This window comes from Psittacula echo (assembly GCF_963264785.1).
Source record: "Psittacula echo genome assembly, chromosome: 6".
Lineage (NCBI taxonomy): Eukaryota > Metazoa > Chordata > Aves > Psittaciformes > Psittacidae > Psittacula > Psittacula echo.
Genome location: NC_137743.1, coordinates 17,307,050 through 17,322,363, shown reverse-complemented (window position 1 = coordinate 17,322,363; position 15,314 = coordinate 17,307,050). Strand labels below are relative to the sequence as shown.

Below are 15,314 nucleotides of genomic sequence, written 5' to 3'. Positions count from 1 at the left end.
CTGGGGAATTACAGACCAGTCAGTCTCACCTCTGTGCCTGGCAAACTCTTGGAGCAGATTCTCCTGGAAGACATGCTAAGGCACATGAAAAACAACAAGGTGCTTGGTGACAGCCAGCATGGCTTCACTAAGGGGAAATCCTGCCTGACCAATTTGGTGGCCTTCTATGATGGGGTTATGGAACTGATGGACGGGGTAGAGCAGTTGACATCATCTACCTGGACTTGTGCAAAGGCTTTGACACTCTCCCACATGACATCCTTGTCTCTAAATTGGAGAGACATCAATTTGATGGGTGGACCACGCGGTGGATAAAGAACTGGCTGGATGGCCGCCCGCAAAGAGTTGTGGTCAATGGCTCGATGTCCGGCTGGAGACCGGTAACGAGTGGTGTTCCTCAGGGATCGGTGTTGGGACCGGTCTTGTTCAACATCTTTGTCAGTGACATGGACAGTGGGATTGAGTGCGCCCTCAGCAAGTTTGCTGATGGCACCAAGCTGTGTGGTTCGGTTGATACTCCGGAGGGAAGGGATGCCATCCAGAGGGACCTCGATACGCTTGTGAGGTGGGCTGATGCCAACCTGATGAAGTTTAACCATGCCAAGTGCAAGGTCCTACACCTGGGTCGGAGCAATCCCAGGCACAGCTACAGGTTGGGCAGAGAAGAGATTCAGAGCAGCCCTGTGGAGAAGGACATGGGGGTGTTGGTCGATGAAAAAACAAACATGAGCCGGCAGTGTGCGCTCGCAGCCCAGAAAGCCAACTGTATCCCAGGCTGCATCAAAAGGAGCATGACCAGCAGGTCGAAGGAGGTGATCCTGCCCCTCTACTCTGGCCTCGTGAGCCCTCACTTGGAGTATTGTGTGCAGTTCTGGTGTCCTCAACATAAAAAGGACATGGAACTGTTGGGACAAGTGCAGAGGAGGGCCACGAGAATGATCAGGGGACTGGAGCACCTCCTGTATGAAGACAGGCTGAGAAAGCTGGGGCTGTTCAGCCTGGAGAAGAGAAGGCTGCGTGGAGACCTCATAGCAGCCTTCCAGTATCTGAAGGGGGCCTATAAGGATGCTGGGGATGGGCTCTTCATCAGGGACTGTAGTGACAAGACAAGGGGTAACGGGTTCAAACTTAAACAGGGGAAGTTTAGATTGGATCTAAGGAAGAAATTCTTTACTGAGAGGGTGGTGAGGCACTGGAATGGGTTGCCCAGGGAGGTTGTGAATGCTCCATCCTTGGCAGTGTTCAAGGCCAGGTTGGATGAGGCCTTGGGTGGCATGGTTTAGTGTGAGGTGTCCCTGCCCATGGCAGGGGGGTTGGAACTGGATGATCTTAAGGTCCTTTCCAACCCTAACTCTTCTATGATTCTATGATTTCTGGAGAAATTGGTAGATAGTGACCAGTTTTAATCTTGGGTCCTGTTCTGTATGCATTTTACCATGAAAGACCATTTATTAAAACCAAGTGGTAGATGTATTTGATGAGAGGTCATGAGGACAATTTGGTGGTTTACCACGGTATGTGCAATTTCTGTGCTCCACTGTCCCTTGTTTCCTTTCTGTAAGAGCCAGAAAATAACTTGCAGAAAGGTGCAATAAACCAGTGTTACATTGTGGAAGAAGCTACAGAGGAGTTGGCAAAGGCTGTGCAGATGACAGTTTCATGGCTGTGGTCAGTATGGGGCAAACCCTACCTCAATTACTTTTTTATGAGCTGTTAAGTAGCAGCAAGGCCTGTTGTGTGAAGAATAGACTAAGTATGTGAAATCACATTTCAAGTTGAAGACAGTGGCATTGTGTGGTAGTTAATGTAGAAGAAATGCAACTGCTTTGGACTTGTGGGTCCTCATGCAGTCTTTGGGTCACTGTGCATCACGTACCGTAGCCTCACAGTACATAGGCTGGGAAGCACTGCCATGAGCTTAGCTGATTTGGATGATTCGTGAGGGCACCTGAACACACAGCCCTGACTCCATAGGTGAACTGTTGCTGTTCAGATGGGTAAAGATGCAAAACAAAAGGGCAGACCGTTTCACCAGAGTTCGTACCTTAGCATGTTTCCTTATTTTTTTGTCTTAAACATTAACGTTATTATAGAATATAATATTACAATACTGTTCTCTGGCTTATTTGTAAATAGCTAGTCATCCTCTTCCTCTCTCACTGAAAATATACACTTGAGGGCTGCATTGTGTTTTCTTGTGGTAAAATAAATGCAGTCATTCTGCTGTGCCCAAGAGCGGTTGTTGGATTTGAATATTAATACCAGACTGCAATAAAATTCAAAAAGACATTATTCTGTGAGAAAAATACAATTTAATTCTTACAAAGAAACTAATTAAGTCAAAGGCAAATGGTTCTGTGATTCTGAGGCTTATTGCTAATGCTACTGAATGTTACTCTGCTTCTGCTGTTACTCATCGTAATGTGAATGTGGGTGTTTAGCATGGGAAAAGATGCTTGGTTTCCTTTCCACTCTGTTAGAGGGGAAAAAAGGAAAATCCCTTTTTTATTTTCCCTTCTTTTGTGCCTGCAGAAACATGTATCAGTTATGTCTGTGGCTCAAGCATTTATTATGATTATTCCATTTTAAAATAGACCTCAGAAGAGCCTCAACTTTGATTTTATAATGAACTTGGGAATTCTACAGGTAGAAAACAACTAACTGAATGTGTTGCAGACATTGTAAATGTATGTGAAGTGTATACCTATTCAAAATGAGCTAGTGGTTTGGTCTAAGGAGGTCTATGACCTCTTCTCATTTGGAAGGTAAGTGGTAGGGTGCTCCCTAAAATACAGACAAATAATAAACGTACCTGTACCTTTCAGAAACCCTTGTATGTATACCTCAAGGCTATGCTTGCTTTCTCTCACCATTTTAAAACATGTAATATTCATTTAGCATTTTATGGTTCTTATTACACTGTGTGTTTTAATCCAGGGCAGTGTTATGTGATTGACACACTAACTGCGTTTCTGCGCTTTGTCAGTAAATCTTTATTTTTTCTTTTTTTTTCACAATTGTCTTGTTTTCTTTTACATTATGTGGAAAAATATGGAAACTTCTCCAGAGTACCACTTTTTCTGTTGTAAAAAATGAACCTGTTATTACTGGTTAATATGAGAAGCAGCTGGATCTAACAGATATTTATTTCTAGTAACAGTTTATACAAGGACCTTGGGAAAGTGATGGAACACCTTATCCTTGATGCCATCTTAAGGCATGTCAAGGATAAGAGGGTTATGAGGGGCAGTCAACATGGCTTTACCAAGGGGAAGTCATGCTTGACCAACCTCATAGCCTTTTATGAGGAAATAACATTGTGGATGGATGATGGCAGAGCGGTGGACGTGGTCTACCTTGACTTCAGCAAAGAATTTGACACAGTCTCCCACAGCATCCTCATAGCTAAACTGAGGAAGTGTGGTCTGAATGATCAGGTAGTGAGGTGGACTGCAAACTGGCTGAAGGACAGAAGCCAGAGAGAGTTGTAGTCTATGGGGCGGATTCTAGTTGGAGGCCTGTATCTAGTGGAGTGCCTCAAGGGTCAGTACTGGGACCAGTATTATTTAATATATTCATCAATGATTTAGATGAGGGAATTGAGTGTACTGTCAGCAAGTTTGCTGATGACACTAAGCTGGGAGGAGTGGCTGACACGCCAGAAGGCTGTGCTGCCATCCAGCGAGACCTGGACAGGCTGGAGAGTTGGGCAGGGAGAAACTTGATGAAATATAACAAGGGAAAGTGTAGAGTCCTGCATCTGGGCAGGAACAACCCCAGGTTCCAGTATAGGTTGGGGAACGACCTGTTAGAGAGTAGTGTAGGGGAGAGGGACCTGGGGGTCCTAGTGGACAGCAGGATGACCATGAGCCAACACTGTGCCCTTGTGACCAAGAAGGCCAATGGCATCCTGGGGTGTATTAGAAGGGGGGTGGTCAGTAGGTCGAGAGGGGTCCTCCTTCCCCTCTACTCTGCCCTGGTGAGACCGCACCTGGAATATTGTGTCCAGTTCTGGGCCCCTCAGTTCAAGAAGGACAGGGACCTGCTGGAGAGAGTCCAGCGCAGGGCGACAAAGATGATTAAGGGAGTGGAGCATCTCCCTTATGAGGAAAGGCTGAGGGAGCTGGGTCTCTATAGTTTGGAGAAGAGGAGACTGCGGGGGGACCTTATTAGTGTATATAAATATATAAAGGGGGAGTGTCACGAGGATGGAACCAGGCTCTTCTCAGTGGCAAACAATGATAGGACAAGGGGTAATGGGTACAAACTGGAACACAAGAGGTTCCACTTAAACTTGAGAAGAAACTTCTTTTCAGTGAGGGTGACAGAACACTGGAACAGGCTGCCCAGGGGGGTTGTGGAGTCTCCTTCTCTGGAGACATTCAAAACCCGCCTGGACACATTCCTGTGTAACCTTATCTAGGTGTTCCTGCTGTGGCAGGGGGATTGGACTAGATGATCTTTTGAGGTCCCTTCCAATCTCTAACATACTGTGATACTGTGATACTGTGAGATCATGCCCATCATGCTATTACTGTTATTCTCTCAGCTCCTTTGTTTCTCCAGCTGATCTAAAATGATGTGATAAAATCTTTGGACCTTGACGAGTATTGGGCCTTTCACTTCAGATATCAAAAATAAAATTTAACCTCCCTTTCCCCCAAACATCAGATTAAATAAAAGTGTATCATTTTATTTGTTTGGAAATAACTTAAGTCAACATTATAGGTTGGCTCAAATTGTTTAATTCTCCTTGAAATATGCATCTGAAAGTATTTATTTTTTCTCTCTGTGTATTCAAAAGGTATTCACATGCCCTGTGTCTCTTCTCATTGACATATGAAAGTAGGATTTACACTGGCGAAAGTGAGACGAAAAGTATTTGAATGAGATGTTCATTCTAAATCTCTTTAAAATCACTTTGGTCAATTCTGAATGGATGCCAAACACTGAAAACAGCAATGTGATGAGAACTAGGACCCAGCCTGTGGATTTATGACTTATTACGTAAATTTTAAGTAGAAAACAATGATTGAGAGGAAAAGCAATTTATCTCAAATTGCTGCTTTGCGTAAAATAATCCTTCAACCAGGTATTGTGTAGTATTTTTTTTTTTAATTCAGCACACTCAGCTATTTTAGCTCTTTGGTGGATTAAGTTCAGCTGTACAATGATATGTTGTTGTTTTTCATTTGTGCTGCAGTAGTGTTTGCAGGCTCAAGTAAGATAGAGGCCTTTTTTATAAACGATGCTGTAAAAACGCATTGTAAAAGACAATTCAAGCCCTTAAGAGTTCATAGCCCTAATAGACAGCAAATGAAAGCTAGCAAGGGAAACAATGGCAAGGAGGTTTGAAGCATCTTTCCACTAAAGTGTTATGATTTTTAGCATTTATAATATATTTTAGTATGCATCTTTATATATGCTAGATGCTTACTAATATCTTTGATTTATTAATGATATTTTATCTTATTAGGTCTTACACCAGCTATGAAATGAGCTTCAAATTTTCTTTCGGTACATCTACCCTCTTCCATATTTTCAACATAATGTAACAAAATCTTTGTGTACTTTTATACCTGACTTGCTGGGATCTGGAAGTTCATTCCATCCCCAATTTTTTCCATAGCCCAACATCAACATACATTCCACAGTTTCAGACATAGATGGAAAATTTACAATAAATGAAGAATTGAAATGTAGCCCCACTGTCTTTCACAATCAATTACAGCAGCCCCTGCAGAAGACCCCCAAGGAGTTTGAAAATCATGTTTTCAGAATTTCTAGAAATTTAGTTTTCTGTTAGACTAGTACCTTTTAAATGGGCAGTCTGAGTATTTATTTCATTGATAAATGATGACAAGGTGGTTAATGTAAAAAATATGAAGGTTTAGAATAAATGAGGGGTCAATAACTTTCCTTTTGATATCACCATAAGTAGATTTCACCAGATATCTAATAGATTCCAAGCTTTTTCCCAGCTAATATAGCAATTTCATGTGGTTTTCCCCTCTGGAGTATTATTCAGCCTGAACTATAATATTCAGTAGCTAGCAACTTCACTTGGAGATCAGTTGCTTTTTTTTTTTTAAAGTGGAAAGATTTTATCAAACAGAATGTCAAAAGCAGTTTTATGTAAATGACAGATCTGTAATTAATTGCAGCATTTGCAAGCAATGTTTTGTACAAGGAATACTGAATATTCAATACCATTTAATTGTTTATTTAAAATAGTTTAATGAGCTTTGCAAAGGCAGGAAAACACTGAAAAATGCAAACTAGAATGATAAAAATCCTTTGATTATATTTTCTTATTGGCTCTCAACAGCCTCTGAATAATATGCTACATGAGATTATCTTTTTCAATATTAGTGGTGACACAGTTTTTCTGAAAACTGCCCTCCTGCTAGTAGGAAGGGACCAATACCTCTCTAAAACAGCAGTGGTGCTGGAAGAGGCAGACACATTTATCATGATGGCTGATTATACGGTGTAGAATACATCTATTTAAATGTGCATGAGCGAGGCTACCTACTGGGGGTGAGAAAAAACATCCTTAGACTTTTTGAGCCTCCTAATCAAGAAGATGACTACATAATGCTGAGCAGGTACTTAAGAGAACTGTATTCTCTGGTTTTTGTGTATAGACTATTTTAGCAAGACAGTAGCATCTATTATCTTTTTGGTTCTGTCCCCTGATTAATCCTGCTGTTGTTATCCAGAGTAAGAAATTTCTTACCAAACGCTGCTTTCTTGAGTATTCAAGTGCACAGATTGTAAAGAGAGAAAAATAAAGCAAAAGTAATAATAATTCTGGGAGTGGAATTTTAAACCTCACTTAAAGCAAGAATTAGCATCGTCTACTCCATAGTAGAAAAGAATTTTTGAAGCTGATAAAGAGTAAGAACTTAGAACAACAAAAAAATAAACCCACAGCAGAGGAAGCGTTTAACTCCTATCACCCCACTTGTGAAAGATATTTCCCCATTTGCTTGACAATTCTGTGTATGCTGTGATTTTTTCTTCAATATGCAAGCTGGGATGAACCCATGTTGCTTGTGACCTCAAATTGGTAGTTTCCCCTTTTTCTGCACTAGTTTTATTTCTAAAAGGAAACCATAATGTGCACTTGTCTTTAACCAAAAGGTATGTAATTAAATACAACATAATCTGTCAAGCAAATAAAGATCTTGCATGTGGGGGGAAAAAGAAGAAAAAGGAATAGCAGTTGAATAAATCCCATGGTTAGCAACTGCAAGCACTTTAAAGGCAGCTGTAAGGAAGCTGTGCATTATTTTTGAAATAGAATGGTTTGTGGTGGTTTTTTTTTTTTTTTGTGGTTGTGTTTTGTCTTTTGTTTTTGTTGTTTTGTTTTGTTTTGATTTTGGTTTTTTGGTTTTTTTTTTACCTCAAAGGAGTGTTCTCCCACCTCCCATTGATTCCTTATATCCAAGGGCTATTTGAAGTAAATAGTGATAGAATATTCCAGATCAAGCATCTTGCTAAATAGCTCTCTTTCTCAAGAGGTCTTTCATGAAACGTTATGAAAGTGGAATTGCACAGCACTTGTTAATCAGGGTAGCTGATAAATAAATATTCAGCTAAGGGGAGGATTCTTTCAGTGAAATAGACAGCAGGCGACTGACTGTCAGAGCAAGGAGTGAAGTTATACTGGTGATATGGAGCAAAGCAAATCCTCTGTAACAAGCCCTAATTAATTATTTTGTACAGTTTAGCATGGCAAGATGGGGGAAAAAATATAAAACCAAGGAATGTGAAGTGAAAAGAAAAAGAGGAATTTGTTCAGCTAAGGCACCTATTTCTTCCAAAGGGATAATGTCAAAGCCAATTTAGATCTCATGGTTTTGATTTGTTAAGAGGAAAGTTTTACAGGTCTAGGCTGCTGGTTTTTACTTGGTTTTATCTTCCAATATAAAGCACATTCATGCTAAGATTAAAATCAAAGCAAAATATAAAATTATTTTTCTTTAAACTATGTAATGAAACAATTTAATTACAAAGTCATTTAAATCTGAGCCTAAACGTGAACTTTTTCCTACTGAGGGTAGGAAAAAGCTGTTTAATTTTACTCCTTCCTACTATCCACTACAGTCTTGTTCTAGTAAACCATTTTCCATCTCTTTGTCTGTATCACAAGTTGTTATCCTTATTCCGAAAATATTTCTGAACAGACACTTGGACTACAGCTCTCTGAAGTGAGAGTTGCAGGTAGATGCACACTTACAACCCCTTCTTTCTTATTTTGTAAGGGCTTTTGGTTCAAAGAAGAAACAGGAGTAAGTTGGGACATATAGCTGAAGAGTAAGAAATGGGATCTCGGACAGGAGTGCAAGACACAGTGCAGTATGGGAGCTTATGGTCTATACCTAGACTGCCCTGTGCCATTTGAATGATGCACAAGAGCATCCTGAACAATCAGGTGTGGGATTCATTTTAGATATTTTGAACAGTGAAAGTACCTTCTGAAAATTGTGCACTCTTACACATATCTTAAGAAAACAGTTTTGCAGTCATTTTTTTTTTGAGGATTTGTGCAAGGTTTCTTTAAGAATTCAGATTTCTAACTGCTGATCAGCTGCAAGCCTTCATAACTTCTTTTATTACATTATTCACACACTTCTTCTGCAGCATTTGTTCTCTCTCTCAAAACATTATATTCTGTAATAGGAAACCAACCCCCCTGCCTCTCTTCTACACCACTGTGTGATCTGTTCCCTGCATTTAATTTCTAAAAATTGCTACTCCTATATATATATATATATATATTTTTTTTTTTTTTTTTTTTTTCTGAGAGGGAGGCAGACTCCAAGGTTGCATAAATGACATATGGATAGTTCAAACAAAGATTGTACTGACAATCTCCAGGTAGTTTTGAGTGCAACATTGAATAAACCAACTCATATATCATAGAATCATAGAATAGTGAGAGTGTGAAAGGACCTTAAGATCATCTAGTTCCAACCCCCCTGCCATGGACAGGGATGTCTCACTCTAGACCATATTGCCCAAGGCTCTGTCCAACCTGTCCTGTCAGGGATGGAGCATTTACCACTTCTATGGGCAACCTGTTCCAGTACTGAAGAATCATGACAGCTGAATGAGGAAAACGAGTTGCATTGGTCATACATCTCAAAAATGAGGAAAAAGAGTTTGTTCCCTGAATTACTAAATAGGAACATGTCTACAAGTTCTAAAAGGATAAGGTGGTTTCCAGTATTGTCACAGACTCCTATTTGGTTTTGTCTGGAAATGATGTCATGTACTGACCTGCTAGATTGTGTATGCTTGGGCACAGTTCTAAAAATTATGGTACTATTTCACATTGATTTATTAGATCTGCACATTATATGGAGAGTTCATCTCAGAAAAGATTTTAAAGCTTGGCCTTGTTACAGATCAGAATCTCTTCCTACATTTAACTCTAAAACACAATTTTTATGATACTTGAAAAATTTCAAGTGGTTAGAAAATTGTTGGTTTTGTTTTTGTTTTGTTTTGTTTTTTTGTTTTTTTTTTTTTTTTTTTTTTAATATGAACTACCCTAGTGGAAAGCAGTCATTCTTGAATTAGCAGACAAAGTAACCTTTCTAAGCAGGAGTATACTGAATAGTTTAAGCTTTTATTAACCTTTAACTTTTTTCTACACCTCCCTCCACCCCAGGATGTCTTTGAGATAATGGCTGAAAATTATGAGTTCAAAGAAAATGAAATATTCTGTCTGGAATTTCTGAGGGCAGCTTCTGTGCTGAAATTTCTTCCATTTCCAGTAATCAGAATGAAAGATATACACGGGTTGCCCTGCATGGGAGACAGAGTCAGAGATGTCATTGAGGTAACGTACCTCTGAATTGTCTGTGAATTGATTCTTTTACAGATCTAGTTTTAGAGGTCACAGAGTGCAGCACTGATATCTGAGTGTATTTACACAACCCTCCGTATTTCCTGTAATAACATTATAGTATCTGTGTGACTGAGAACTCAGTGATTTCTGGAAACCTTTTGTAGTAACGTAAGGTTCTGTCATGGAACTCCTGCCCTTAGGAATAAAGATAACTAATGAATAAATACAAATTAATAAATAATGCAGTACCATCTTGGTATGTCATTTGTAAAGGCTTACACTGATTTAGATGCGTTAGGTTAACTGTTAATAGTTTTGTTCATATGACTTCTGCCACTGGCAATATCGTTTTGCTCACCTGAATGCTTTATTAGAAATACTATTTTTGCAAAGCTGGTAAATATTTTAATACTTTAATGTTAAATCCTACGTTGCTATGAGTTATAAGCAGAGCCTTTATCTAGGTGATGGATGAACTTTTACATTCTTACTGGAGCTTTGAGTTTTCCGTGCATTTTTCTTTAGCCTTTTCAGATCCCACACCGAACTTCTGTTATTCCAGCAGGCAGCTGATCAGGGGATCTCAGCTGTCTGGAGAGGTCATTGCTGAGTGATGTGACTCACTCTGGCTCCTTGTTTGCCTCACGCCACCAGAGCTTCTGAAGTGCTTTTTGTACCTACCACCTGGGGACTGGAAATTCAATTATGATGCCACAGAAAATGTTATGATTTGTTGGGAGGGGGATGTTATTGGGATGTTTTTTTGTTTGTTTGTTTGGGGTTTTTTATGTTTTATCAGAAAGGCTGAAACAACAGTACACTCAAGAAAAAAGAGATCTGTTCTTACAATGATCTTTTAAGAGAAGTAAGTTCAACAAAATAATGAAAACTAATTTTCAGGACAACTCATTGATAGCTTATGATAAATAACTGCTTTCTAGCTGTGAATTTATGAGTAAATAAATATTGTGAAATATATTCCATGGTCCCAGTTTCCACTTCATCCTTGAGTAAATTTATGAGTAAATAAGTACTGTGACATTTATTCTGTGGTTCCAATTTCTCCTTCATACTTCAGTAACTGCATTAGGATTTGATCCTAATGGAATAAAACAATATGTTCATTAAGCATGCTCTTTATGTTTGTACAGGTTGATATGCCTTTCTTTTGGATTATTTTACTAAGTCTTATTGTAATCTTGATTTTTTTTTTTAATAATGTCTTTGTTTAGGAAATTATTGAAGAAGGAGAGAGTTCTAGAGCTAAAGAAGTGTTAAATGATGAACGATACAAATCATTTAAGGTAAATCTTTTAAAGTTTATTGCTGTTGTTTAAAATTTCCCTCCATTAGTAGAGCTTAGGCATAACCGTCAATTTTATTACAAAGGAACATATAATATCAAGTATAAAGAAAGATGTTGAATAAAGAGAAAGGGAAAGAGGGAAACTGATAGAGTAAGGAATAATGGTGAAATCAGTTACCTTTCTAATTAATGTGATGCATACACAGTTGCTCTTAAGCTTGAACTAAACAATATCTTTGCTTAGAAACTAACATAATACATACACTTTGCTGTAAGCTTAACCCAATGTTTGGTTTATTTCCTCAATTGATTAACATTATAACACTGCACCATCTCATTTGGGCATTAAGAAAATACTAGATGAAGAAGATGACTCAGATCTATTTTAATTCTCTTTTGTGTAAGGCAAGATGAAGAGGACTGGAGATATTTCTTTGTTAGGCAGATTGTAGGTTCAGAGTCATGATCATATCTCATACTTACATGTAATTTAAACCAAATAAATACTGCAGTTCCCATTTCTTATATGGTCAGTGAATTATCTGGAAAATATATACTGGAATTCTTTTTCCCCAATTTTATCTGCAGTTTTGATCTCTAAAAAATATATTGTTTGTGTCTTCAGAAAAAATTAAAACAAAGAGTAAACCAAATAGAACTGATTAATTCTCTCCTTCGTTACTGACTTTCACTTCAGCTATTGAAAGGTTCTTCCATACTCTCTGACCTGTAATACAGGTATGACAGGATGTACAGTGACAGTTGTTGATGCCATCTTAGCGATAGTCAGAAAAGAGGTGCAGATTCACATGTATAGCAGGATTCAGGAACCAAACTTGCTTATTAATAGTAATGTATATCTAGGATCAGACATTAAATCTTACATTTCAGGATATAAGAACATTTCTTGGAGATTAGAATAAAAATCTATCAGGGGAAATACTATCTCAAATATGCTTTATGCTTTTTTTAGCATTTCAAATTGCAACAAACTTTTGTGGTTCTCATGTTAGCTCAGCACAGTCTCAACATTTTGGCTAAACTGGCTGTAGCCAGTTTTTCCAAATAATTTTCGTGTGTTTCTAAGAAAGCCAAGAAGAATCCCATAATATTAGTGAATTCCTAAATTTTACTGTTTAGCATGGTTCTAGTCACTGCTGCAAATCACTCATCATGACTTAAAAGATGACCACTGGTCCCAGGATCACAGTTCTCAAATGAGTGAAATAAATTACACAGTAGGGTATGACACGCACAGCTTTGCCTCCTTACAGAAGTGGGTGCTGTAGAGAACAAGTTTATATTATTCAGTTTCACCAGCTGAAAAAGAGCAATACTTGTATACACAGTTGAAGAAATGGGCTGCCTGCTACTAACACTGCACTCTGGGCAGGGTCTCTAAATTAACATCTATAAATATACTGAATAATGATGGATTTTCAAATGGAAATTAAAAAATGATGGGCTTTTTTTTTTTTTTTCTTTTTTTTTTGACACACACAAACAAAAATCTGGACAGTGGCATAAAATCCATTTTCTTTAATTCTTTATCCCAATATTAATTAAGTCTCTTGGAATCACTCTAAACTCAGTAATAGACCCTTTTGAAAATCTCTTAGCACTAGCAAAAACATTAAAAGAGAACTATCTAAGTATTTAAAAAAATCACATTCTTTCATAAACACCCACGGTTCAGACAAAGAATAGGTAATTTCATCCATTATATACGAAATGTAGGATAATTGCTATTTAATATTACCATTTTTCTCTTTTCTTTCTCTTAATTATTTCCAAGGAATTAATCTCTTTAGAAAAACACAAAATAAAGCTAGCATGGTTGGAATCCAGAGATTGCAGATTCAATGGAAAACAGCAATTATGTGTCTTACACAGCTACTCATTGAATTCTATAAAAGTACAAAGGCACTACTGACAGCTTTAGTATTGACAAATGGACTATAAGGAGTGTTCTTTTGGGCAAGCATTAAACTTTTCCCTCTTGCTTTCATATCACTGTTCATCTGAGATATTGATCCCCTGCATAAAGCTTACAACTGTGACATTTTTGCTTTATGTCCTTTCTTGGGGAATAAGTTAGTGTACAAAATTACTTTGGAATAGACAGAATATAACCATGCTAAAACTTTAGAAACTTGTACATTTGGGCTTTTTTTTTTGTTTGTTTGTTTTCTTCCTAGTGAGCAAAATAGTGAAATCTGTACTCTAAATAAGACATATAGGAATTTAGCTTGGTTCACATGAGGACTTCAGAATTGTAAGACTGTGTATAATAAGCAAGCAAACAGAAGTTACAATTTATACTTGAAATTGAATTCCATGTCGAAAACCAGTATTGAGTGTGACCTCCAAGCATATATTTTATAGAATGCAGTATAAAAATAGATTAGTTGTCTTTACGTACTTACCATCTGTTTACATGCACCATTGAGAGCCTTTGCCCAGTGCAGAATTTCAAGAGCCACAGGATTCCCACTGACCTCATCTCTTGATAGTGCAGCAACACCAACATCACGTGTACAACTACAGAGCTGGTAGTGTGTATAATACAGAATTGTAACGTCAGTCAAATTAGGACGATAGTCTTGAGACATCATTTATTCTATAAAGTCTGTGTAAGGGAATCTAGCTGCTTAACATTACTTTTGTATTTTTGTTAAGAAATGCAGTAAAAAATAAGACTACTATCCTTACCTTAAACGTTAGTTGAAAGTGCATATTTAGGTAAATTACACAAATATTCTGGAGCCACTACTGTGTTATTGTTTAAATTTCACTTTCATGTGAACTGCCCATGTACAAAACCAATCCGTTCAACATAATTTTTTAAAGAAGGGAAGCTGAATCTGTATGTTTATGTTACACTATTATCTTCAATGTAGGACAAACTCTGCCCAGATTTTTCCCTGTGAAACCTTGTTGTTACCTACTTCTTGTTAATTCACTGCTCCTTCAGAAAACAGCACTGAAATGTGTGTTCTTCTACTGACCTTTAGCAGTTTACTTCAGTCTTTGGAGTGGGAGTGAAGACATCTGAGAAATGGTACAGAATGGGGTTACGATCTCTGGAAGAGGTAAAAGCTGACAAGACCCTGAAGCTATCAAAAATGCAGAAAGCAGGTAAAGTGAAAGTTTCATAAAAACTTCTATCTAAGAATTTGATAGCAGATCAGAGGAGGCAGCAAAGTTCATTTGTACACCCATTTTCTTGCTGCGGTGACTTGAGAATATTAAATCATCAGGTTTAACCAATATTTGGATTAACAGAGCTCCTAATTAAAAATGGTGTCATTCAAAATACATGATTTTTTTAAATTGCTTGCACAGATATCCAATGAAATCTGCCATTATACACAAAATTATTAAAGGGTTATTATTGCACAAGTCATGAAAAAATTTACATTGGGAAACCAGAACTACTTTTCAGTGGAGATGTGTCTCCTCTGAGGCAGTGATAAACCAAGTTTTGTAATAAAGTACTTGTAAAATTACTTCCATAATCCTAGCACATCTTAACTTTAAACTGTTAAGGAAGGTCAAATTAATAATGTTCCTTCCCCATAGATTTTCTTTTTTGTGTGCTGTTTCCCTAAATAAAGGAATTCATTTAAACGAAGAAATCAGTTACATTAAGGAAAGGAGACTATATAAAACTACATTGAAATCACGTGGCTTTTTTATTTTTTTTGCAATAAACCCATATGTTTTATATCACCTCAGAATTCCTTGGATCAGCTTGCCCCCATCTATGCTCCTTTGGCCTTTTTGATTTTACATATAATATCCAAATGTGAAACAAGCTGCAGGACTGGGCACTTTTGATACAAGCTCTGTGAACAAACATAAAGATAGCTGAAATATTTCACATACCTCTGAGCCTTACTATTTCAAGAAGACCCACCTTTTAAAGCAGTACAATGCAATTGATGGGAACTGATAGGGAAGGCAGAGTAATTTATAAATATTCAGGTTGTCAGCAAGTGGAGCAATTATCCTGATTGGTATGTTATAAATTGTTACTGCTGTCACAATTTTAAACAAATTATAATGTCTTAAAAATTATAGATAAACTATAAAGACAAAGATGAGGGAAGGAAGAATCTGTCTCTTATATGTGATCCCCCACAT

At 37.7% G+C, this 15,314-nt stretch overlaps 1 protein-coding gene across 1 annotated transcript in view; it reads left to right on the top strand.

Moving 5' to 3' along the window:
• The window catches only part of DNTT (DNA nucleotidylexotransferase), a gene marked incomplete at its 5' end in the record, with an annotated part of 95,803 nt that overhangs the window by 15,665 nt on the left and 64,824 nt on the right, over positions 1-15,314 (top strand). The window contains 3 exons of the mRNA XM_080621162.1: positions 9,683-9,853; positions 11,095-11,166; positions 14,183-14,306. Coding sequence (XP_080477288.1) covers positions 9,683-9,853; positions 11,095-11,166; positions 14,183-14,306 — 367 coding nt within the window. The remainder of the gene's footprint in view (positions 1-9,682; positions 9,854-11,094; positions 11,167-14,182; positions 14,307-15,314) is intronic.